The following is a 27,746-nucleotide window of genomic DNA, read 5'->3' as shown; positions in this document are numbered from 1 at the left end:
AAAAAGAAAGAAAAAACAACAACCCAAATACCCCCCCCATGACCCCCCAGGGGACCGTCCCATCAAACCCTGGGAGGTGAAACTGAAAAAAATAAAAATAAAAAGAAAGACTAACAGACTGACATAAGGTTGCTCGGGTCCTTTTTTTTTTTCTTTTTTTTTTTTTTTTGGCAGAACTGCAGGGTCACGACCCCAGACACTAAATAGTGAAAAACAAAAAATAAAATCCCACACAAAAACCAACTCAAAAAACACCCACACAAAATGAACCAACACAAAACAAATCAGTGACGTATACCGTTAAGCTCAAACAAATCGAACACACCTGTTCTAACTTAAGAGCTTAACGGTAATGTGACTAAGTCACCAAAAGAGGGAGCCAAAGTGCTAAAAATGAAAAAAACCCCTTTGGTGACAGAAAACAAACGAGCTGCATCTCCGTGCGCAGCTGTGTGCAACACACAACCAAAATGTGCTCAACTAAATAACGCCGGAGCTGATACAACAGACGCAGTAGTTATCTTTATCCGGGGAAACGGGTCTACAACTGTAACACAGGAAGCTCAGCGACCCGTGCCACAGAGCTCCGCCGTGCGCGTGCACCCATTACAGACACACTCCTGCAGCTCCCGTTTAAACCTCTTATCCGGTCGGAGCGTGACGCGAAGCCGTCGCCAGTCACACTCCACCACGACCCACGGATAAGGCACAAACACAGGAACACGGCTGCAAGAGAGCACAAATCAGTATTCAGCAATGGGTCTCAAACACGCACCATCCGGGCGGAGAGCACCCGCAACTGATCCGGATAACTACTGAACGTCTGCTGCCGCCTTCCCGGCGCGTTACCGTCTCTGCTACCGCTGGGTCCGTGATGTTTGGCCAGAGACTACTGTTATGTGTCGGACGCAGCTCGGAGAACCGACCAGCGTTTGAAGGACCCAGTATGAAATAAGCAGAGCACGGTACAAAGGCTAACTGAATTTAATACATAACAGTGATACAAAAAATAACAAAAGAAAGTGCGGTCTGGCGTGGTGCGCTCCCAGCAGCGCTAACGGTCCGGAGCCAGAAGCTGTTCGGACCCAAGGACCCTGCCGACACCCCCCAGGTGGCCGCAACAAACCGAGTCTGTGAAAGAAGGAACCATTATGTGAGTCCACACTCTACACACAGAGAGAACACTTAAAGGTGTACAAACAGCAAACACTTCCTGGCTTGATTACTAATCAGCTTCCCAACCTGCAGGCATGGAACATCCAGTTCACAAAACTCCACTGCAGTGGAAGCCGATACATGACTAACGTACAGCTCAATATAATAAGGTGTGAGGGACACCACATTTACTGACTGTATAAACGTTAGTCACAAAATCTAACGTACCTCAGGAAGTGTGCTGACGAGCGTGAGACCTCACCCCCTCCTCTTTCACAGACCGTGCATCAAACCCTGGACGTTCTCTGCATCCACTGATGATGAGATGGCTCCCGAGATGACGATCTCACCCGTCTGGTCACAAGGTCGAGTCTCTGGCAAATACACACTGTATACTCCAGTCTTAAATGCCACCATGTTCCAATCCATATAGATGCACCTCAGCTGTGAGTCCTGACGAGCCGCAGGTGATCAGGGTGAGGTCCTGATAACGTCAGCAACACAGCCACTCAGTCCCAAATGCAAGCCACCTGGAAGGAAAACCAAAAGACAGAAACAAAAAGGCAGCCAGGCCCCCCAGCCATACAACACTATATGTGACTTTTATAACTGAGTGCTACATTCTGTTGAATATACGACAACCCCTCACCCCCCTTTTTTTCAATACAGATTTCCTGAAAAAATTAATACTAAAGGGCTGATTTACTAAAGGTTTATGTGCGTAAGAAAGTGCACAAACACTATTGCACTCACAAATACATCTGCTTGCTGAGACAGTAACAGTTCACAACAAGGATTGCTTCCAGCAATTGTGCAAAATAACACGTAGTGTCAATTTAGTGCATTTGCCTTCATGAATATGTAGTTTTAGGTTTGTCCACCCGAGAGCACAAAATTGTGTGGGGAAACATGCAAGTAGGTTAGGTTTTGCACACGCAACACAAATACAGGTCCAAAGGAAATTTAACGTGTGCTGTTAATAATTGGATTTTGTGAGTTTGAAACATTGGCCTTAACTGGTTGCATGTCACAGAGTGCTGCTCAAGAATGCTGTTAGAGCACAGAGGCTGCACTAAAAAAGGAAATAGTTAATTGTAAATGTCATATATATATAACTTTATTTTGTGCTTGATTCTTTAAGAAGAAACGTCTCTGTCTGTAACAGGTAGAAAAAAAGAGAAGCACATAGTATCAGAGACAGTGTGGGACATCACGGCTGTTGTACATGCTCATGCGCTGGATATTTCAGCAAACAAACAAGTACAAGTGGTCTCCTGTTTTGGAGATTTGGTTCTTGTTTTGTCCATGGTGTTTTGGCAGGCTGGTGGGTTTTTGCAGTACGTTCTGCAGATAGAATCCACAGAGAACTTTTGGCATGGTTCTATGAGTTGGAGCACATTGTGGTTGTTCAATGGTTTGCTGAATAAATTAAATTGTCAGCGCTTGAACAGTTATGTGTCAGAGTTTATGCATAATGATGCACAAGGCACATTACTGCAAGTGAATGTCCTCCTGATCTATTATCAGAAAACAATAGATGAGGTCACAGCAAGAAAGGGCAATTTCAATGTCAATTTGTTTTCATTTATATAGCGCAAAATCACAACAGAGTTGCCTCAAGGTGCTTCACACAAGTAAGGTCTAACGTTACTAACCCCCAGAGCAACAGTGGTAAGGAAAAACTCCCTCTGAGGAAGAAACCTCAAGCAGACCAGACTCAAAGGGGTGACCCTCTGCTCAGGGCACATCTGGATTTAAGGAAATTTTCATTTACAATGAGAAACAGCAACAAGTGTAATTAGATTTCATAACAGATTAGACAAACATTGGAGAAATAATGAATGCAAATATAATATAGACAGCATTGGATAAATAAAAATATATATACTGCTGTTCGATTATTGAGTTGTCTTCCACAGGGGCGTAGCACCAAATTCTGGGCCCTAGGTACTAACCATATTGAAGACCCCCCCCCCCCCCCACTGTTATGTTCTTTTTTATTAACGCAAACACCAAATTTCTAATGCGTAGTCAAACCAGGTCTAAATCATATATACCTTAGATCACACGTGGGAGTCAGAACCCTTTTTAAAGTTGGGGGAGCAATATTGAGTTGGGGGGTCTGGGGGACCAAATTGCACCGTTTTCTAGAAGAATGGTGCAATTTGGTGCATTCCCGTCTGTTAAAATGCACAGGAATGCACCAAATTGCACCATGCACCATTTTTCTAGAAAACAGTGCCATTTGGTCCCCCGGACCCCCCAACTCAATATAGCTAGCTTTCAAGCTCACCTCTCTTTTCAAAGAATTTGGTTAGCAGCTGCTTTCCCTCATTTAGTTTTCTTTCCCTGTCCTTTTTTCTCCTCTTTTTTGAAATCCGGACTTATTTATTGTGGGCAGTCTAAGGCACATCTGTGCACTAATCATGGTGTCTAATCAGCATCTTGATATGGCACACCTGTGAGGTGGGATGGATTATCTCAGCAAAGGAGAAGTGCTCACTATCACAGATTTAGACTGGTTTGTGAACAATATTTGAGGGAAATGGTGATATTGTGTATGTGGAAAAAGTTTTAGATCTTTGAGTTCATCTCATACAAAATGGGAGCAAAACCAATAGTGTTGCGTTTATATTTTTGTTGAGTATAACAGCTTGCAGTCTCTGAGGCATGGACTTAATGAGTGACAAATCGTACTCTTCATCAATCTGGCTCCAACTTTCTCTGATTGCTGTTGCCAGATCAGCTTTGCAGGCTGGAGCCTTGTCATGGACCATTTTCTTCAACTTGCACCAAAGATTTCCAATTGGATTAAGATCGGGACTATTTGCAGGCCATGACATTGACACTATGTGTGTTTTTGCAAGGAATGTTTTTCACAGTTCCCCAAACATCCTTTCAATTGATGGGATAAGAAAAGTGTCCAAAATATCAACGTAAACTTGTGCATTTATTGATGATGTAATGACAGCCATCTCCCCAGTGTCTTTACCTGACATGCAGCCCCATATCATCAATGACTGTGGAAATTTACATGTTCTCTTCAGGCAGTCATCTTTATAAATCTCATTGGAACGGCACCAAACAAAAGGCACCTTGCCCAATGCAGATTCGAGATTCATCACTGAATATGTCTCTCGTGTTGGAGCCATGATTCATGTCAGTCCACTTGGTGCAACAGCTCTCCAAGGTGTGATCACTCCTTTTTAGATGCAGACTAACGAGCAGATCTGATTTGATGCAGGTGTTAGTTTTGGGGATGAAAGTTTACAGGGTGACTCCATAATTTATTCCTCAGAATTGAGTGAGTCCATATTTTTTTCCCTCTGCTTGGTCTAAAAAAGTAACCGTTACTGACTGCCACAATTTTTTTTCCTGATTTCTTATAGTGTTTCTTAAAGCCAGAAAGTTGCCATTTGAAATGACTTTAGTTTTGTGTCATGTCTGTGATCTGCTTTTTTCCTACAAAATTAAACAACTGAATAAACATCCTCCGAGGCCGGTGATTCCATAATTATTGCCAGGGGTTGTATATGCACAAAATCCTCTTTTACATACTGCTGTCTATGTCACATGACTGCACGCTATCATTTGTACATTTACTCTTAGTAAATCACCCGTTAAACTGTCTCCATTCCAACATACAAAAGTTTGGATTGGCCACCAAAATTCACGCTTGTTATCTGGGATCTTAGTAAACCGGTACTATATATATATATATATATATATATATATATATATATATATATATATATATATATATATATATATATATATATATATATATATTTCTTGGGCATCCCTCTTTTTTTTTCAACCACATAAGGATACATTATGGCGTTTAGGTCCACAGTAAGGTTTTCTGACTTTCTCTTTTTGGGCTTTCCATCTTCTAACTTTACTCTTCTAACTTTGTCTTCTAACTCACTCTATTTCTTGGCTCCTTGAGGCTTGCTTGATGAGTGCTCCTTTTATCACTCTGAGGTTAATGTTTGCATAGTATCTTCTCATTTGCTGGTTCACTTACTGCAGTTTTGAGATACCGTGTTTTCCAGCATATAAGTTGCTGAGTTTGTTTGTTTGTTTGTTGTTAATTAATTTGGGAGGTCCTGTGACTTACATTGTGATGCAGCTTGTATACCCCCCCAAAATCAGACATTATTAATAATAACAAGAATACTTACCACTTATATAGGTCTTTCCCAGGAATCAATGCACTAAACATAATAAACTCCCATAATAAAAGTATACTACAATAATCCACAAAAATCACGAATTAAAGAGCTGATAATACAGAAGAATCTTTGACTTTGTACTCCAGTATAACTTATACTCCAAAAATACAGTACTCTCTTTTTAAGATGATCACTTTGTCTCTGTCAAGCATCACTCTGTTTACTTGTGAGTGTGCAAGTGCACACACTTTGTTTCACCAGCATTTAGTGGAATATACTGTTGCAGATGTAAGATGTAAAAGACAAGATGAAGATGTAAAAGGTTTTTTTGTGTATATCCAAGGGGAAAAAGCCTCAGTAATTACCAGTTTACATGCAGATGTACTTGCTGAACTTTTTGCAACATTGTAATGAGCTTTCTTGACGTGTTCCATAAGCAGTGAGGTTATTGCTGATCTTTTGATGTTTCTGTCACACTCTTCGCTACACACAGTATTACAAGCACAACCCTGACTTCAGATGAAGCGCGCGTGGACTGAGCCCACTACGTCCAGTCTGCTGACATTAACAAGATGTTTTTGTGTAAATTTATTGATGTTGCTGGTTGTCATGTGCCTGGCTAAATAATTATTTTCAGAGGTTTAATTTGTTCTGACAAGCTATGCGTACTGTGGCTTATACCTCTTCTTCATTGTGACCCTGTTGTTTCTTTGCTCCCTCACAGACGGTTCATTCACATAAGCCTCACTTCTTAGCGGTGCACTGTCAAGAGGTGGGCGGAAAGAATTATGAAGCCTCCATGTCACACGTGGAGAGTTTTGTGAAGTAAGTATGATGTTCTTCTTTGGCCTGTTTGTACAGTAGTTGAGATCTTTTCCAGTAACACAGCATGAACGTGATGTTCTGTGGAAAAGCTGCTTCTGCCTGTTTCAAAGTGAGTGGATTACTCCCCCTACTGGTCACACTGCAGCTGTACCTCAGCATGTTCGTTTTCATGTTTTGTACATTATAAGAACATTTGATAAGAATAAAATTATTCTTATTATTACTAATGAGTAATTTGTCACTTTATCATTTTTTGTCTGCCTTTGACATCACCTGCTGTGTGTTTGTTTGTTTGTTTGTTTTTGTTCCAGGGAGATGCTGTCCAGTGATGCCATGAAGGAGTACAGCAGATCCCGTGTCTACATCGATGACAACTACAGATCCCAGGAGCAGTTTACAGTAAGTTTGATATGTTGACTGTAACTTCACATTCTGTGGGAAAAGGAGGCCGCTCAAACGTCAGAGGTCGTTTACTTCGTGTATTACTGTAATATTCTTTTAAAACACATTTGACCCAGAGATCTTTAACGAGGAGGAGTTTTAGTTTGTGCTTCATTTTGTCAGATTTCATTTGCTGTGAAACAGAGGCGTCATGTCAGCACTTTTCAGTCTGAGATATTCCTCATTCTTAGGTGTGGAGAAATGGGGGTATTTCTACACCCAAAGATACATTTTTCAGAAAGGTACCTTACAAGGTACCGAAATTGTGTTAAGTGTGGATTATTGTTTAATTTTAAAGGTGTAAAATCATTGCTGACGTTCAGACTGTGCTCGGGTACGGCTGGAATGACAAAGCATTTGACCCTTTTAAGTCCATACCTTCATTTCCCCTGATAATGGACCCTGTAAAATGCAGCCAGGAGAAAGATGAGTGAGTCACTTAAAACTCAAAAACCTGCTGTACAGAAATTACATATAATAAGGATAAAAAGATTTGAATGTGGTGAACTTGTCATCAGTGAGTTCTGCAACCACCACATTTATGCGAACGTGGTTGATAGCAGTCGTGATTTTCATTTTGGAGGTCCTCTCGACTGATCCCGTGCTGCTCTGGTCTGTTTGTTATGAGCTCAGCCAACCGTCAGTGGCACGTGGAGCGTCACAGATGTTTCATCGTGTGTCCAGATGAAGCATTTTGGGCTGCATGCAGACTGTGAATGCTGCAGATACGTAACATTTTCCTCCACTCAGGAAAACAAATGTTTCTGTTAATGTGACAGAACGGTGGTTTGCTGAGTTGTCATTCAGTTTTGTCGAATTTAAATGTGTTGATGTTGCTTGTTGTTGGTCCTTAATGACATCCCTGACAACTAACACAGAAGTGCTGGACATGTTTGTGAGGGACTACATCTCTCGGCTGGCTTGGGAACGCTTTGGGGTTCCGCTGGAGGAGCTGGGGGAGGTGTGTGTGGATCGGGAGGTCTGGGTGGCTTTGCTTGAGCTGCTGCCCCCGCGACCCGACTCCAGATAAAGCGGAAGAAAATGGATGGATGGAAGGAATATATATATATATATATATATATATATATATATATATATATATATATATATATATATATATATATATATATATATATATATATATATATATAAGGTTGGGTAGGATTACTTTGAAAGAATACATGTGGATTACATGTATGTATGTACATACATTTGGATTACTTGTAATCTGATTCATTTTGGATTACATTTCAAAGTAATCCTACCCAACCTTGTATATATACTATATATACAGTATATATAGTGCAACATAACAGAAGTAAATACAAACAAACAAAAAAACATGAAACAATACACACTTTTTTGGCCACGATCAAGCACTCGGGTGCCTCACTGTTTGGAGAAGGCCAAGGGGATGCCCAAGTTTCACTTGGCTCTGACAGATTTGGAGATTGAGTGGTTGTTTGCCTGGGTGGTTGCCATCAAGGTAGTTCTCTGATTTGGTGGATGCTCTAACATACTGCACCAGTCTATGCTCCCAGACTTGACTTAACACACAAATACACACACTTTATACAATAGATTGGATTAGATAGATTAGGTAGAACTTTATTGATCTATTGGGAAGACTTCATCGGGGAAATTGAGGTTCCAACAGCATTGTATAGCAGGACACGGGTTAAGAAGCACACAGAGCATCAAAAGTAATACTAAAAAACAATTTCCAAAATGTAAATACAAATATAAATACCAGAAATACTGCTCGCTACTGGCTTACTGGCTAAAAATTGTTTCTCTCCTTCCTGTCCTCTGTCTTCCTGTTACTCCTCCTCCCCCTGAGTGAGGAGTTGTACAGTCTGATGGCCTGAGGGACAAAGGAGTTTTTCAGTCTGTTGGTCCTGCACTTGGGAAGGAGCAGTCTGTGGCTGAAAAGGCTCCTCTGTTTGCTGATGACGGTGTGCAGAGGGTGACTGACATTGTCCATAATGTCCAGCAGTTTGTCCAGTGTTCTCTTCTCTGCCACCGTCACCAGAGAGTCCAGCTTAATGCCAACCACAGAGCCAGCCCAGCTGATCAGTTTGTCCAGCCTGGATGTGTCCTCCTCGGATGGTGTTAAAGAGTACGGTGGCTACTACGGACTGGTAGAACAGCCACAGGAGTTTCCTGCAGATGTTAAACGACCGCAACCTCCTCAGAAAGTACAGCCTGCTCTGTCCCTTCCTGTACAGGTGGTTGGTGTGGGTTGTCCAGTCCAGTTTGCTGTCCAGCCACATCCCAAAATGAAAGGTATTCATCAATATTATGATTCCAGTGACTAATTTCCAGTGACAAGTATGACCTCTTTGGAAGACAAACGGCTGTGTGAGTTGCGTCAGGAAGGGCATCCGGTGTAAAACTAATGCTAAATCTCAATGTGGATCTTCTGTGGAGACGCTGAACAAAGCATAACAACCAAAATGCAAACAACAGCACATTTTGTTATGTTACCATCTTATTCCAAAATAAGACCCCCCAATGATAAAATGAAAAATATTTTTGTGAATTTTTTTCAAATTTATTAAAAGTTGAAAACTTAGAAATCACGTGTACGTAAGTATTCACACCCTTTGCTCAATACTTTGTTGATGCACCTTTGGCAGCAATTACAGCCTCACGTCTTCTTGAATATGATGCCACAAGCTTTGTGCACCCTTTTTTGCTTAGATTTGTCTATTGATCTTTGTAGCACCTCTCAAGCTCCATCAGGATGGATGGAGACCATCGGTGCACAGCCATTTTCAGATCTCTCCAGAGATATTCAATCAGATTCAACAACAACAACAACAACAACTTTTTTTCTTATATAGCGCCAAATCACAACAAACAGTTGCCCCAAGGCGCTCTATATTGTAAGGCAAGGCCATACAATAATTATGAAAAACCCCAACGGTCAAAACGACCCCCTATGAGCAAGCACTTGGCTACAGTGGGAAGGAAAAACTCCCTTTTAACAGGAAGAAACCTCCAGCAGAACCAGGCTCAGGGAGGGGCAGTCTTCTGCTGAGACTGGTTGGGGCTGAGGGAAAGAACCAGGAAAAAGACATGCTGTGAAGGGGGGCAGAGATCGATCACTAATGATTAAATGCAGAGTGATGCATATAAAGCAAAAAGAGAAAGAAACAGTGCATCATGGGAACCCCCCCACAGTCTACGTCTAAAGCAGCATAACCAAGGGATGGTCCAGGGTCACCTGATCCAGCCCTAACTATAAGCCTTAGCGAAAAGGAAAGTTTTAAGCCTAATCTTAAAAGTAGAGAGGGTATCTGTCTCCCTGATCTGAATTGGGAGCTGGTTCCACAGGAGAGGAGCCTGAAAGCTGAAGGCTCTGCCTCCCATTCTACTCTTACAAACCCTAGGAACTACAAGTAAGCCTGCAGTCTGAGAGCGAAGCGCTCTAATGGGGTAATATGGTACTACGAGGTCCCTAAGATAAGATGGGACCTGATTATTCAAAACCTTATAAGTAAGAAGAAGAATTTTAAATTCTATTCTAGAATTAACAGGAAGCCAATGAAGAGAGGCCAACACGGGTGAGATATGCTCTCTCCTGCTAGTCCCCGTCAGTACTCTAGCTGCAGCATTCTGAACCAACTGAAGGCTTTTTAGGGAACTTTTAGGACAACCTGATAATAATGAATTACAATAGTCCAGCCTAGAGGAAATAAATGCATGAATTAATTTTTCACATTCAGGTCTAGGCTCTGGCTGGGCCACTCAAGGACATTCACATAGTTGTTCTGAAGCCACTCCTTTGATATCTTGGCTGTCTGCTTAGCGTCATTGTCCTGCTGAAAGATGAGCCCTCGCCCCAGTCTGAGGTCAACAGCACTCTGGAGCAGGTTTTCATCCAGGATGTCTCTGTACATTGTTGCATTCATCTTTCCCCTAATCCTGACTAGTCTGTCAGTTCATGGGAGACCAGACCACTTGGTCTACCAGGTGACTACAGGCGTGCATCCAGCTTGTTTACCCATCAGGACCTAACAATATTTTAGTGGTTCCGCAGAAGCTTGGTTCTGACCAACCCAGGATGAAGGTATTGATGTAGTGCTCCGGTATCTTCCAAACTTGTGAGCGATCAATTTAAAGTTATGTAAATATTTAGAAATAGTTCAAGATTTTGCCAAGAAAGTTGTGGAGAAAAATTAAAGTCAACAAAACACTTTTGTCATTGAGTAAAAAAATAAAGAATTTGGAGACTCGCAAATTTGCTCTTAATTTGGAACACTCAGCTCGGAAGTTGTCTTCAAAATGCAAAGGACTTGAGTCATGCCTTAAAAGTTATTAAAAACTGGTGCATCAAACAAAGAAAGTTACACAACAAAAAGAAACACCATGAAGCAAAAGAAACAATGAAACAAAAGCTACAAGCTAAGACTAATGCCGCGTTCACACTGGGCGCGATCAGACGCCACAAATTCACTTCAGTCTCGTGGCAACGGACGCGCCACCATTGCCTGGTGTGTCGCTTTGCTTTCGCTGCGAAAATTCGCTCCAGTGCATCATCAAATAGGAGGACCTTCCATTCCGCTCGCCACCTCCGGTTGTCAGTCAGGTTAACATGACGGCCCTTGATCATGCGGAGCGAGTTGTTGTGGAAAGCTCCCAATTCGGGGAGTATCATCATTTGCTGCAGGAGCTGCGTCTGGATGATGGCCACTTTCAGCGGTCCTTCCGCCTCTGCAGGACCCAGTTTGAGGACCTCCTGTCCCGTTCACGCGCGCACATGTAAACAATTAAAAAAAAAAAAACTTCGCTGCTTGCTGTGGGGCTGCTCCTCGCTCTTCCCCAAAAAACTCTGTCATAATTGTGTTTAGAAACCAGTCACCATTTGTTTTATTATACATCTGTGTAGTTAATAAGTAAAATAATCTTCATGGACAATTCGCTAGCACGCGCACGTGAAAGAAAAAGAGAAAGAAACTCCACTCCCCCTCCTGCGGGGCTGCTGCTCACTCTTCCCCCAAAAACTCTGTCATAATTGTGTTTAGAACCCAGTCACCATTTGTTTTATTATACATCTGTGTAGTTAATTAATAAAATAATCTTTATGGATGATTCGGTCGCTCGCACACATAAAGAACAGTAGAGAAAGAAACTCCGCTCCCCCTCCTGCGGGGCTGCTGCTCGCTCTTCCCCAAAAAACTCTGTCATAATTGTGTTTAGAAACCAGTCACCATTTGCTTTATTATACATCTGTGTAGTTAATTAATAAAATCTCCTTCACGGACGATTCGCTCGCATGCGCACGTAAAAACAAAAAACAAAAAAAAAAAACTACACTCCCCCTGCTGTGGGGCTGCCGCTCGCTCCAAAACCTCTGTCATAATTGTGAAATAAAGGACAAAAGGGACATAAGTCCTGCTCACAGGCTGGCTACCAGAGACAGGACCTGTTCACATCTTCAGTCAAACTCCAGACATCTCCATGTCACTACATATTCAGTCCCTGATTGGTCATTGCGGCGCAACAAGACTAAAAAGTTCAGATTTTTCAACTTGGGGAGGACGCAACATGACGTGACACAATATCGCGCCACAAACGTGCCAGTCGCTCAAAATTCACTTCATTCTCATCCATCGTGTCACACTGCGTGGCTTGGCACCAAAACGCGTCCTTCCATAGGGATTACATGGCAACCTGTCGCTGCTATCGCTCGCGTTGTGCCGGGTGTGAACGCAGCATAAGAGAGTGAGAAAGAGCAGACATAAGTGTTGAAGAAGAGCCTGAAAAAAAAGAAGAGAGGACAAGGAGAGAGTACCTTTGTTTTAAGGTCATAAGTACTGCCCAATTGGCGTCAGGTTTCTCCCTACAAGAAAGTTATTTGAAAAACACATGAGATACAATAAATGACATATACAGTTGTATGTAAAAGTTTGGGCACCCGATGATTTCCTTGATTTTCCTTTATAAATAATTGGTTGTTTGGATCAGCAATTTCAGTTAAATATAATCATATAGCAGACAAACACAGTGATATTTGAGAAGTGAAATGAAGTTTATAGGATTTACAGAAAGTGGACAATAATTCTTTAAACAAAATTAGGCAGGTGCATGAATTTGGGCACCCCAACAGAAAAAAATACATCAGTATCTAGTAGATCCTCCTTTTGCATGAATAACAGCCTCTAAACGCTTCCTATAGCTTCCAATGAGAGTCTAGATTCTGGCTGAAGGTATTTTGGACCATTCTTTACAAAACATCTCAGGTTTGTTGGTTTCTGAGCATGGACAGCCCGCTTAAACTCACACCACAGATTTTCAATAATAATTCAGGTCTGGGGACTGAGATGGCCATTCCATAATGTTGTACTTGTTCCTCTGAATGAATGCCTTAGTAGATTTTGAGCAATGTTTAGAGTCGCTGTCTTGTTGAAAGATCCAGCCCCGGCTCAGCTTCAACTTTGTCACTGATTCATGAACGTTATTCTCAAGAATCTGCTGATAATGACTGGAATCCATATGACCTTCAGATTCCCAGTACCTGCACTGGCCTGACAGCATGATGGAACCACCTCCAAATTTTACTGTAGGTAGCAAGTGTTTTTCTTGGAATGCTGTGTTCTTTTACCGCCCATTGTTATGTCCAAATAACTCAGTTTTAGTTTCATCAGTCCACAGCACCTTGTTCCAAAATGAAGCCGGCTTGTCCAAACGTGCTTCAGCATACTTCAAGTGACTCTGTTTGTGGCGTGTACGCAGAAAAGGCTTCCTCTGCATTACAGCATCATACTTGTGCAAAGTGCGCTGTCTAGTTGAACGATGCACAGAGACACTATCTGCAGCAAGATCATGTTGTCGGTCTTTGGAGCAGGTCTGTGGGTTGATTATGACTGTTCTCACTATCCTTCGCTTCAGTTTATCTGAGATTTATCTTGGCCTTCCACTTCATGCCTTAACTCGTACTATGCCTGCGGTCTTTTGTTTACTCACTATGTTCCTCACAGTAGAAACTGACAGCTGAAATCTCTGAGATAGCTTTTTATATCCTTCCCCTAAACCATGATGTTGAACAGTCTTTGTTTTCAGGTCATTTGAGAGTTCTTTAGAGGCTCCCATGTTGCCACTCATTAGAAGAGATGCAAAGAGGAGATACATTTGCAAATGGCCACCTTCAATACCCTTTCTCATGATTGTATTCACCTGTGTAAGGAGGTTAAGGGTCAGTGAGGTTACCAAACCAATTTTGTGTTCCCATAATTAGTGCTAAATGTATTCAAATCAATAAATTTATGCACCTGCCCCATTTTGTTTAAATAATTATCACACACTTTCTGTAAATACTTGAAACTTCATTTCACTTCTCTAATATCAGTGTGTTTGTCTGCTATATGATATATTTAACTGCAATTTCTGATCCAGACAACCAATGATTTATAAAGGAAAATCATGAAAATTATCAGGTGTGCCCAAACATTTGCATACAGCTGTACTTACTTTTTTCTTTGGTCAACAAAATATAAGCTGACTGGCTCATCTAAAAACATACTAGAAAAGAGAAGTGATTATAGAAACAGTGTTTTCACATGACAATTCATTAATAATTCAAAAAATAATATTTAACATGCACCCAGAGTTATAAGAAGAATACTCATAATGTTACAGAACAAAGCATGTAACAGATTCAATTGGAATATAAATTTTGTCTTTGGTTAACTTCTAACAAAAGGAACAGAAATTACAATTTTTTGCTTTTGTTCCAGAAACTATATTCGCACATTGAAAGGTCCCTGTTCTTTCCAACCTGATCCAAAAGGAGGCGCTGTGGTTCCATCCCAATGTTTGCCGTTTTTATGACGTTTGATCTTTTGTGTGTGGCTATTTGAGATTCTCGGTTTATTGAGCCGTTATCTGTAGAGAAATTTCTGTTGCTGTCTTGAAATCCTCTGACTTTGGACAGGTTTCAATAAACTGTCAAATCAATTTGGTTTGAACTGGTTTACCCAGACCTGTTTCACCAAGTACAGTGGGGTAAAAAAAAATATTTAGTCAGCTCCTGAGTGTGCAAGTTCTCCTACTTAGAAAGATGAGAGAGGTCTGTAATTTTCAACCTAGGCAAACTTCAACTATGACAGACAAAATGAGAAAAAAAAAATCCAGAAAATCACATTGTAGGATTTTTAAATAATTTATTTGTAAATTATGGTGGAAAATAAGTATTTGGTCACCCACAAACAAGCAAGATTTCTGGTTTTCACAGACTCTCACAGCTCATAGCTCTTCTGTCCTCCACCTGTTACCTGTATTAATGGCACCTGTTTGAACTCGTTATCTGTATAAAAGACACCTGTCCACAGCCTCAAACAGTCAGACTCCAAACTCAACCATGGCCAGGACCAAAGAGCTGTTGAAGGACACCAGGAAGAACATTGTAGACCTGCACCAGGCTGGGAAGAGTGAATCTACAATAGTCAAGCAGGTTGGTGTGAATAAATCAACTGTTGGAGCAATTGTAAGAAAATCGAAGACATACAAGACCATTGATAATCTTCCTCAATCTGGGGCTCCATGCAAGATCTCATCCCGTGGGGTCAAAATGATCATGAGAACAGTGAACAAAAATCCCAGAACTACACGGAGGGACCTGATGAATGATCTGCAGAGAACTGGGACTAAAGTAACAAAGGCTACACACTACACAGAGAGGGACTCAAATCCTGCACTGCCAGGCATGTCCCCCTGCTTAAGACAGTACATGTCCAGGGGCATCTGAAGTTTGCCAGAGAGCATATGGATGATCCAGAAGAGGACTGGGAGAATATCATGTGGTCAGATGAAACCAAAATAGAACATTTTGGTAAAAACTCAAGTCGTCATGTTTGGAGGAAGAAGAATGCTGAGTTGCATTCCAAGAACACCATATCTACTGTGAAGCATGGGGGTGGAAACATCATGCTTTGGGGATGTTTTTCTGCAAAGGGGACAGGACAACTGACTGTGTTATGGGAAGAATGAACGTGGCCATGTATCATGAGATTTTAATCCAAAACCTCCTTCCATCAGTGAGAGCATCAAAGATTCAGCGTGGCTGGGTCTTCCAGCATGACAATGATCCCAAACACACCGCTCGGGCGACGAAGGGGTGGCTCCGTAAAAAGTATTTCAAGGTCCTGGAGTGGCCAAGCCAGTCTCCAGACGTCAACCCCATAGAAAATTTGTTGAGGGAGTTGAAAGTCTGTGTTGTCCAGCGACAGCCCCAAAACATCACTGCTCTGGAGGAGATCTGCATGGAGGAATGGGCCAAAATACCAGCTACAGTGTGTGCAAACCTGGTGAAGACTAACAAAGATTGTGTTACAAAGTGTTGAACTTTTGTTATTGACAAAATACTTATTTTCCACCATAATTTACAAATATATTGTTTAAAAATCCTGCAATGTGATTTCCTGGATTTTGTTTTTCTCATTTTGTCTCTCACAGTTGAAGTGTACCAATGATGAAAATTACAGACCTCTCTCATCTTTCTAAGTAGGAGAATTTGCACAATCAGGGGCTGACTAAATACTTTTTTACCCTACTGTATTTTTGATCCATAGGGACTGTTCGTTGAAAACACTTGGCTGTGTGCTTGGAGACATTGTCTTACTGAAAGATGAACCGTCGTCTCACTCTGAGGTCGAGAGCCCTCTGGATCAGGTTTTCATCGAGGATGTCTCTGTACATTGTTGCATTTATCTTTCCCTCAGTCCTGACTAGTATCTCAATTCCTGCCGCTAAAAAAACATCCTCACAGCATGATGCTGCCACCACCATGCTTCACTGTAGGGATGGTATTGGCTAGGTGATGAGCAGTGCCTGGTTTCCACCAAACATGACCCCTGGCATTCACACCAAAGAATTCAATGTTTGTCTAATCAGACCAGAGAATTTTGTTTCTCATGATCTGAGAGTCCTTCAGGTGCCTTTTGGCAAACTGCAGGCGGGCTGCCATGTGCCTTTTACGAAGGAGTGGATTCCGTCTTGCCACTCCACCATACAGGCCTGATTGATGAATGCTGCAGAAGTGATTATCCTTCTGGAAGTTTCTTCTCTCTCCACAGCGGAATGCTGGAGCTCTGACAGAGTGACTGTTGGGTTCTTGGTCACCTCCCTAACTAAGGTCCTTCTCTTACACCAGGCCACACAGTTGGTGATGACCTCCCTGTACCCCAGATCATTCGCCTCAGACACACGTCCAGCGATGGCTGTGTCATCTGAAAACTTCTGGAGATGATTGCTGTCTGTGTTGTCGCTGTAGTTAATGTGTACATTATGAAGAGGAAGGTACTGTACCCTGCGGGGACCCAATGCTGCATACCACCACGTCAGACACACAGTCCCAAAGCCTCTAAAGCAGTTGGTCTTCATCTCCTGTCCTCGAGGGCCGGTGTCCTGCACCTTTTAGATGTGTCCCTGGTCCAACACACCTGAATCAAATGGCTGAATTACCTCCTCAGTGTGTAGAATGCTGCTAATGACCTCATTAATTGACTCAGGTGTGTTGAAGCAGTGACACGTCTAAAAGCAGGACACCGGCCCTCGAAGAACTGCAGTTAAACAGCCCTGCTTTTAAGGATCTAAAGAAAGATCAGCGGAAGCAGGCTGCACCTGAGCTAAATTTTGAACTTCCTGGCAAAAATAAATTTGCAAAATGTCCAAAAAAACTTTTTTCACACTGTTATTATGGGGTATTGGGTGTAGAATTTTGAGGAAAACAATGAATTTCATCCATTTTGGAATAAGGCTGTAACATAATAAAATTAGATATTTGAATTAAATATTTTTGAGATATAAAAACATATTTGTCATACCAAGCATTGAAGCAACAGTTGCAGTTCTGCACACCTCTTCAGTGCCATAAACGATATTGTGGCTCTTGTTGACATTTCATGAACCTGGTTTAAAAACTATGCTTTTGAAGCTGCTATTGTGCATGATTAGTAGCGTCAAACTCGTGAGTGAATGAGCAACGTTTGTGAAATCCATCAATAAGGAACATGCAGATTGCAAAAAGAAAAAACAAACAAACACATGATGTTAGCGCTGAAACGATTCCTCTAATAATTTGAGTAATTTCATTACTAAAATGCTTTGAGGCAAAATTCTCTGCTCTTATGTGCGCAGTACATGCACAGCATGGTCACCTTCGCTTTTGATGTCGTAAAGCGCATGCAAAGCACAGAATTCAAAATGGACACGGAGATGGACGGAGAAGAAAACAGTGAGTGGCAAGGAGTATAAAATAACCCGCAGAGAAAATGTCATAAACTGTCGAAAGTGTGGGCCCATTATTAATTAAACCGAAAGCAAAACACGGTACAATGCTTGTACTCCTAAACGGAATTAGCTTTCCATAACAGTACTTCCATGTTACAGCACCTGAGCTGAAAAGATCCACTGTATGCATTGAGCCTGCCAAGCCGACCCAACAGGTAATGTTAACGGCGGACGTAGTTTTAGGCAGTGAGCTGTCCAGCCGTCACTTGGATTGTCAATTTTAAAAAAAGACAGCCGCAAAAATAGTGGACGGCGTTCTCAAAGCCGTCTAAAATATGTGAATAATTAGGGTTCTAACAGTAGGTAGCACAGGGCAGCACCGCCTGGTACTGCAAATAATTAAAGAAATAAATATATTCTTATTTTCTTCGTATGAAATCAACTACTGATCACAAAAGCATTATTGTAAACAGCAGTGAGCAGCGGTGTGTGGAAGCCCAGACGGAGACTCAAAGAAAGAGGGGAAAAACTCTCCATCAAAATCCTTAATTAAATAATACTACTTTACTTACTTTTCTTCACCACAACTACAGGCTCCTTTAATGAGTTGAGCGCACACATAGCCACGCACCAGTGTGGAGAAAGACATTTAATGTTTATTATTATGCCTCAGTTTTATTTTTTATTTATACCTTTTTAAAAAGTCATGTGGAATTACTGTTACTATTTTTGTTTATTTTTGTACTTTAGAAAAAAAACGAGTGTAATATGACAATATGTTTTAGTTTGTTTTGGTCATCTTTTTTTTGCCATCTTTAAAATCCAGAATATGCCAATTCCACTTTAATGGACTTGTTTCTTTCTTTAAAGAAGCAGCTACCAATGCAGTTATGCCACCAGTGTCTGCCAATAAACATGTTTATTTTAAGAGAAGTTGAATTGATTGTTCATTAAACTATTATTTTTTTCTGTCAGTTATTACTGTTAAATTAAGCTTAAGTAAGTTAATGAAATTTAAAAGATTTTTTATCCGATTACTTGATTAATTGCCAGAATAATCAATAGACTACTCGATTACTAAAATAATTGATAGCAGCAGCCCCACATCATGTGATTTAGGAAATTTGAGCTCAGATTCGGATTCAGCACCCCACAATTACCCTGAATTATTTCTCAAAGTCCAGTGTAATTATTTTTTAACATTAAAGAAATAAAACTTAAATTCTTCACTCTTTGTTGTTGTCCCTCTTTAGTCATCATGAAATCACAATGTGTGGTCCTTGGTTTTCCAAATCAGCAGATGGCGCTGTAGTGAAAACTCAGGTCGTAGAGATGCGGTCCTGAACCTGCAGCCTCCTCAGCTGCGCCTGCTTTCTGCTGGCTCCAGGTGATGGGGAAGTTGATTACGTGATGGAGGGGTCCTGCTGTGGTTTTAAAGCTAACACTGGTAATCAGCAGAGAAAATGGACTCGTGTCTTGTTCATGAAAAAATAGAAGTTGTTGTAATTCAGCGAAGCACTCCAGCAGGTGTGATGCTTTTGTACTTTCAGTGAAGAGCAAGTGACTGTCACCAGCAGCTGTCTGCTAGAAAATGTCAGCCATGGTGTTTGGTATTAATGGCCTCAGCAGAGTGCAAATGGACTGTTTTGGTGCTTTATGGACTTGATTTTCTAAACTCTTTCTAAACGCTCAGACACAGATGAATTAAGAACAGGTGATCACCATTTGCCCAGCAGCAAACTCAACTCTCATGGATGAGCATCAAATCCCACTTTTATTGTTGGAATCTCCAATATCTGGCTGTCGTGGAGGCCCTAAATATGCAGTCACATAAAGTTACCACCAGGGGGCAGTACAAATTAGGAAATGGTTTTGTTTTGCCTGCTTGCCAGTTGCTTCAGAACTGCTTCTGTCTTGATATTTAGGATTAATTATTAATGATGGATTCTTTCACAATTACTAACAGATACCATGAGGGAAAATGAAATTAAAATCTTTTAATCCTGAACAGATATAGAAGGTGTCATTAATTTGGCCCATGGGATAAAAAGGCCACCAAAATTGTTGACTACAAATTTCCTGAAAATATATGTTTAAAAAATGTTTATTATTACTGTATCTACAATGGAGAATAATTGCTCTTTACTTTCAGTTGGTCATGTTGCTGAGGGTCCAGTGAATAGTAATGACACCTATGAACAGAATTTGGTATTATAATATTGTTGTGGTACAACAAGTCTCAGCAGTGAGTGAACTGTTCCTTCTGTTATTTGTTGCACATCTGATTTGCTATATATCATGTTTGGCCTCTTGGTGGAGACAACTACTGAAATACTGTAGCAGAAGATTCTGGCCCTTTGGTCTAAATTACAGGATGCAACTCTTTTTAGATGCATGAAGTGTGCAGGCTGCAGGTATGTCACATGACCCCCTCTGTGTTCCCAGGAGGGTTAAAACAATAAATAAAATAAGAATAATCCGCCGCTGTGGCATGAATGGGCTCCAAGTTCTCACGTTGTCTGTCGTGTTGTTCTGCTTGTTTCTTCGTCATGTATTTGGCAATATTTCCACGCTACACTGCACCTCCACAAATGCTCATAAATCACAACATCCACTGAGTCACATTTGCTCTTTTCAAAAAAATATTACAAACATTGGCCTTTACAAAATATAATTATCTGCCATTTCTCATAAGCACCACTAATATCTCGTCAATACGCAGTGTTTATTTAATGGTGTTTGTCTGCAGATTAACCTTTTAGTTGTGTTTTCATTTTCATCAAACGGAGATCACAGTTTGCTCTTGTCTTTGTGAATCAACCAGCGGAAAAAGAAACATCTGATGTGTTCTAGATCCTGGCAACAGTAAATATGAACAGACTCTTCGGTCTTTCTCACATAGGGCTTGCCATTTAGCTCAGATGACATCACCAATATTTGTGTTCCCAAAACTTTGATTCTTTTCCCTCGCTCCAGAGATAATTGTTTGTTGTCCGCCTCACCTGTCAATTTTCAGATAATGTAAGAAAAAGTGCTGTATTTTGTGGTCACTCCTTGTGTGAGTGTGTGTTGTATATAAGAAGCACATGATGATCGTTTGGAATTAGACGAGTGAAAAAGTTGTGGGTGAGTGTTTGTGTAGTTCATGTGTAGTAACAGCAGGTCGGACTGTTCACGTGTCTCTGTGTGATTGTGTGTGCAGACTGTTTTTGAGTTGGTGAAAGAGTGCATCATGTTTGATGAATGAGAGTTAATGTGTGAATTTATGAGAAATCCTGTTTTTGCTGCTGCATTTAATGGCATTTAATACTATGCAAAAATGTTTTAATCTATATATTACGTTTACATATATCTGTGTTTTCATATTCAATATTCCCTAAGCTCCCACATTTTTTAAAGGATGCATTTCCTCAGCATTATTTGTTAGTCCTGGTGATAATTTTAAATACATGTCTTGTTTTATTGTTATTAATACCAGAAACCTCATTTATAAAACTATAAAATGCAGAAATGTGCATTTGCATGATTTAGTTCTGCTTTGCCAATCTTAGCAGTCTTGGAAGTGCACGTGCATGCACGGGCCTGCTGTTCATGCTCAACTTTTGTGTGAATGGAGAAAGACACACCCTCAAAAACTAATTTGCATTTACATCCTGTCTCTTTGTCTGCCACTCAAAAGATGAATCCATTGTGTCACAAAGTGGAGAAAAAGAAGAGCAAGTGCACAATTCCATGAACAAAACAAAAGCCACTGATCAACTTGCGCACAGCGCACTGCTGCAACTGTCATGGCTACAACAAACAAACAAAACAGTGTGTGTATGATAAAGGAACATTTTTTGCAAGTTACTCTGTTAATGTGTGTTTGTATGAGAATAAAGCTAACTTTTTAATGACCGTGGGAAGGTTGAACATCGGCTACTTTGTTGTGTGTTAAATTAAATGTCACCTTATTATTCGTTTCCACTTCAACATACCAAGTTTTCGATTTGCTCTGAAGAATGCACGACGTGTGCGCGTTCTTGCCACATATTATTCTTGTATGACTAAAAATTCATGTGTGGTTTAAAAGAAGAGGTCCTCATGAAGGTTTTAAGTGAGGCCTGTGATTTTAAAATTGCTGAAAAAGTGGGAAAACAATGAGCTCTTAAACAGTGTGCTTTCAAATGACAGCAGTTTAGACAGTGTCTTGAAAAGGGCACCTCAGTGTGTGGAAACGGTAGATATTTTCTTCATCTTTCCCACGTTGTTGGTTGGTGCACTGTGTAAAATGCAGAGGAGCAGCCAGAGGAGGATGGAGGTCTTCTCAGGGTTTCTCAAAACTGAAATGGCAATGACTTTTTGCTGTAAAAACAGTAACTGTAGCACCTGGATGGTGGATTTGCACAATCAGAAGTCAGGGAAAAGCTGGAATTCCTGTTCTCTTCCCAGCCATGATGAAGAGGTTGACTGATGTCTCCCCCTGTGGAGCTGCGAGATCCTGGTGTTTTACAGCCCTGTTAAGGTATACAGCAGGTAAAATGTCAATTAGGAAGGTCCGCCCAGATAACTCAACTCCCAATCCACTTGTTCTTGGCCATTAATATTTATTATGGGCCTGGAGCTGCTGCGCGTCATCTGGAATGATGTGCACGAACATGAGCCGCACTTGTATCTTGTGTCTCAGCAGCTCTGCTGAACCCCCCCAAGAAACTCTGCATGCGCACACTTCAGAAACAGACGTCTGTATCGCTGTCACACAATCTAATCAGGCTGTGCACGCACACACACAGTGACACGTGGCCAAGCACGGCGCTGCGTCAGACCTCAATTGTTCCAGGGCATTTTAATGGGAAATTAAAGGCATCCCTCATGTCTGTGGTCTGCAGGACAGGAATGAGAGCAGCGACATGGGATAAATCAGTCGCTGTGGCTTGACAGGACGCTGCTGTCTCCATTTAGCCGGCGATGGTGTGCATGTGCATGTGTGTAGATGTGGTGATTGCCTCCAGGTAGAATGTTACTGACCTGTTCCCTAAGTGTGTACAAACCGATTTGTCTAATTGGTGCGTGTGTGCAAGTCCTCATGTAATTATTTCTTCTGCCAAGGAGCTCGTGTTTGTAGTTTTATTATTGTTAACAGGATACCACAAAAGGAGGAGCTGTAATGAAAAGGAAGACCGCACTAAGCTGTCTGTGAACAAGGGCTTAAGCTTTGGCCAAATCATGAACACTTACAGTATGCTAATATATTAGCAGAGTTACATTCTTCTTGTTGTCCTCATCATTCACAGTTGATTTTATCCTTTGAATTGATTTAGCACTGTGATAGAGTATATTTAACTCTTTTTGGACTGGGACCAGATGTTATCCTGGCAGAGTATATTTTGCTCTGCAAAGTTTACTGTGTACTTACGACACAGCGTGGAGGAGGAGGAAGACGAAGAAGAAGAAATAGAAGACGACAACAATGAAGTAAAAAAAGGGGGAAAAATAAGTTGTTTTTTTTTTGTTCGTAAGAAATGATGTGTTTTCAAGAGGAAAACAACATTCTTGAATAAAGATGAAATAATATTTTTTAAATTCTAATTGGAAGAAACCTTATTTAGATCAATCAGTCATAAATCACTAAGGTCCCTTGGGCAAGGGCCTTAATCCCCTAGTTTCTCCTGATGTGTAGTGAGCACCTTGTATGGTAGCACCCTCACATTGGCGTGAATGTGTAGCATTATTTGTAAAGCGCTTTGAGCGTCTGATGCAGATGGAAAAGCGCTGTAGAAATGCAGTCCATTTACCATTTAGACTTATGTGAAATTACCATCACAGCTCTTTTCAGAACAAGAAGAAAATTAATGATGAGTTTATCTTTTCCAAATGGACTACACAAGAGTTTTCAAACATTTCATTGCTTTGAGCATTCTCCTAACATATGATCATCTGTTCAGTGGCTGAAAGAAGAACTTTACTTGTGTTTTTCACTTGTTACAATAACATTGAGTAGCTTACATTAAGCGTAGCTTTTGAGCTCTAAAGCAGTGATTGTATTATAAACAAATAATACAAGACGTTTTCAAACGTTTAATTGCACTGCACGATCACCTCACATATGATCGTCTGTTGCACTTCTTACAGCAAAATCCATTATCTCCTAGCTTCTGAACTCTAAAGCAGTGTTTGTGCTATAAATAAGTAATGTAGTGAGTCTTCAGATGTTTAATTGAATTGCACGTTCACCTCTGTTCAGCGGCTTAAAGAAGCAATGACATTAATTAGCTCATTAGCTTTATTGCTTAACTCTGTCTGCATGTACCTTATAAATAAATAATACTGTGATTAAATTAATTTTGCTTCTTCCTCCATGAATTGCCAAGTGTGACTTCTATACTTTTTTCCTTTTAAAGAGGCATTTTTGGATAGGTGTGATTTGTATTCTGGAAAATATGGTGCATCTTTATGAAAATTCAAGTCTGAAAACCTTTTAACATACTGTAAAATGAGGTATTAGCAAACATTAATACAATCATGTTCCCACTGTTATTTGATAATTGACAAGAAACAAGATGAAATACAATTTTAGTAAAAGTTTGCTTTTAAGCAAATGCTGTTGATTAAAGCATAATGAATATTTGTATTATCCACTGCCTGACAGGGAGACGATTGGAATTCTGCTCACTAAATCTACGTTGCATGCATGATTCCTTCAAATTTTCACATATTAAGTCTGTGTTTATGTCAAAGAAAATACACTTGTAAATTTGAAACGGAAATAACTATGAGCATTCTCAGATGTGTATTTTCCATAGTCCTGAAACCTGCTTGCAGGTTGGTCAGCAGCTGCCAGCCGCTCAGTCTCACTCCTTCCCAGAGGTGAGTCCTTAATTCTCGTCAGGCAGCGTGCTGTAATGCAATCATCAGTACCGTCCTGCTCGGTCAGAGATTTATGAACACTTAGTGTCTCTCTGTGCTGACGGAACCTCACACCTGTGTGTTTATAGGATTGCCTAGAACCGTGTGTCACTTGCATTTATCGCCTTTTTAACTGCGTCCTGTATTACTACCCATGTTCCCCTTTTATGATGAAACCAAACCAGGTTACATGTAGAGATTATAACACACCAACGAAGAGGTGGAGAAGGAGATTCAGGGAAAGTGGGGTCATGGAGGAGTAGGGCTCTGTGCAGTCTGTGGGTTTTATACACAGAGGTTAAGTAGCAGGGGCAGTCTCCCCCCTCCTGCCCCACATTTAAAAAGACTGCAGCAGGAATATAAGCAGGTTAAAATATTGCAAACTAACTCTAAGGGAGCTCTTATTTCAATAAGGTGAGAAGTACGACACAGACTGAGGCCACTCGAACCAAGTAGATGTCAGCTCATAATATGGCTGGGCCATAACTCCTCCACAGCCATCACTCATACTCGCTCATAGGTGCAAACACACACACACACACACACACACACACACACACACACACACACACACACACACACACACACACACACACACACACACACACACACACACACACACACACACACAGTGACAGCAACAAATACACACTCACAGACGCACACACTCAGGACATGTGTTGAGTGACAATCAATGAATCTGTCATCACAACGTGAGTTACGAGGGGAGAGAGTGAAAATATTTTGACTGAAAATGTAGATATAATTAATGGGTTGTGTAAAAAGGTGCAGAAATTGATGCATTTATTGGCCAAGTCAAATTTAGGGAGCCTGAACCTTTTAACCTTCCCGGCTCTTCGCGACGCTGGGCAACGTGCTGGTCCTCCAAACACCAGCACGAACCGCTCGTCATAAATGCCGCCCTGATAAAGTGCTCGCCACTTTGTGTGTTGGGACGGGACCTAGCTGGAGGAGTAAATCAGTGTTAGAGGTGGAGGTGGTGGGATGCTGTAGTGGCATGCGGGCTGGGGGTGAGGTGTGTGTGTGTGTGTGGGGGGATGTCTTCAGCCACAGATAATGATGTGATTCCAGCATCAGGCAGTCCGGGTGTGCCTCGCCACCGTCCATTATGATGTGAGGCCCCCAGCTTTAGCAGGGGCAGAGTGAAGGTGAGCCTGTCATATCGATCTTTTTAGTGCTAAAATATGAGCCACTTTACTCTGCTCCCCGGCGCAGTGATGTGAAAAATAATAACTCGGACCCAAATTAAAAATATTGATCGCTTAGGAGGTGTTGAGAGCAAATAAACAGTATCTGAAGGACCCCTCCCCCTCACCCAATCCTCCTCCCAACTACATGTTCTCTGTCCCCTCCCATTGGAAGGGGCAGGTCAGGGATTGTGGCAAGCTGGACTGTAAACATATTACGTCCTGGCTATGTAGACTTTATAATAACCACCTACAAGGCTCTTGATGCTCTTTATTGTTGCCAGACACAAATCAGCAAGTTTGCCATTTGCTCCCATCTTTTTAGCTGCTCGCACACTGATTGATCGGGTTTTGACTCCACAATCTGGCATCAGCTTGTCTCCATTCAGGTAGGCCCAGTCATAATTTTCTGCATATCCGAGCACGACTTTTATTTATTCCTTCCTGCTATAACAGATTAGCTGACACGCGACCATCAAATGGGTGGGAAAACAATTGCCACAAGGTTAATTTTATTGCTCGCTCCATGCATTTGCGAGCAGGCGGGAGGTGTCTTCTGCCCGGGTCCTGATGAATGGCTGTGCCGTGCGGGCAGCAATGAAAATGAGAGGCGAGAGGCCATGCAGCGGGAGCCAGAGTCGTGCCGCCCCACCTGAAATCTCAAATGAAATTTTTTCTGACATGCACAGAATTGGTGTTCTGATATATAAGAGAGGTGATGTTCCATTTAATTTGATGATGAAAGCCGTCATGGATCCCAGTCAATTGCATTTTACGGCACCCACTTTGCCTCATACATCTGAGGAAGGTTAATTTCTGCACATCCTAAATGGTGGATGTCAGATTGCCCAAGTCCGTACGAAAATAAACTACTTAGTGTATCTAAATGCTGTCGTAATACTTGGCTGTCCTGGACACACCGCTATTGATTGTCTACAAGGACGTTTGCTCAGTGTCGGGGCCAAGACTGAATGAATAGATATTTGATGGAGCGTGGCGAATGGGGTTGGACCAGCATCTGTGTCTCAGTGCTGTGTCAGTGGGGTTGAGAGCCAGACGTTGGGGAGAATCACATGCAGCCTGTTGACATCAGTGAGAGGAAGCAGGAATAGAGCTGGCGATATCTCTGGTCCTCCACTTCAGCCCGGTCCTCCTGCTGAAAGCTTGCTCATGTGTGCTGGCATCAAGTCCCTCAGTGTGTGTGTGTGTGTGTGTGTGTGTGTGTGTGTGTGTGTGTGTGTGTGTGTGTGTGTGTGTGTGTGTGTGTGTGTGTGTGTGTGTGTGTAAATGTATGAATGTTTGTGCAGAATTTGTAATATCAGGGCTACTGGTGCGAGCACTTTGTCCATACATATCGATTCTTCATTTGCATGGCCCAGCTGACCCAGGCAGTCAGGGGCCATTATAGTCCCATTAGCTAATCTCTCCGCTTTGATTTCCATAATCCTCTGACTATTGAGAGCCCTCACAGCTCTCACTCCCACTCTCCAAGGAGGAAAAAGACACGCACACACACCCTGCACCCACCAGTCAGTCTGCTCTCCAAAATTCTGCACAGCAACATTCACATCATCATCTGCAGGCCTGCGTCAGTACATTTACAGAAACACTTACACAAGACATTACGTTGGACAACCCCAAATCAGAAAAAGTTGGGGCGATACGGGGGGAGGAAAAAGAACATTGACTTTGACTTCTGTTTCACTGCATACAGCATGAACCCAAAATAGTTCATGTTTTTTTTCTGTTTAACTTCATTTCATTTGTTAATATGCTTCCCCTCCTGCATTTAAGGCCTGCAACACATTCCAAAAAAAGTTGA

General features: G+C 41.5%; 1 protein-coding gene across 1 annotated transcript in view; it reads left to right on the top strand.

Moving 5' to 3' along the window:
- The window catches only part of LOC117523759 (inositol polyphosphate-5-phosphatase A-like), a 640,661-nt gene that overhangs the window by 234,184 nt on the left and 378,731 nt on the right, over positions 1-27,746 (top strand). Inside the window, exons 3-4 of the mRNA XM_034185374.1 lie at positions 6,055-6,155; positions 6,467-6,554. Coding sequence (XP_034041265.1) covers positions 6,055-6,155; positions 6,467-6,554 — 189 coding nt within the window. The remainder of the gene's footprint in view (positions 1-6,054; positions 6,156-6,466; positions 6,555-27,746) is intronic.

This window comes from Thalassophryne amazonica, chromosome 13, assembly GCF_902500255.1.
Source record: "Thalassophryne amazonica chromosome 13, fThaAma1.1, whole genome shotgun sequence".
Classification (NCBI taxonomy): domain Eukaryota; kingdom Metazoa; phylum Chordata; class Actinopteri; order Batrachoidiformes; family Batrachoididae; genus Thalassophryne; species Thalassophryne amazonica.
The sequence above is the reverse complement of the archived record's forward strand: the minus strand, read 5'-3'. Positions and strand labels throughout refer to the sequence as shown.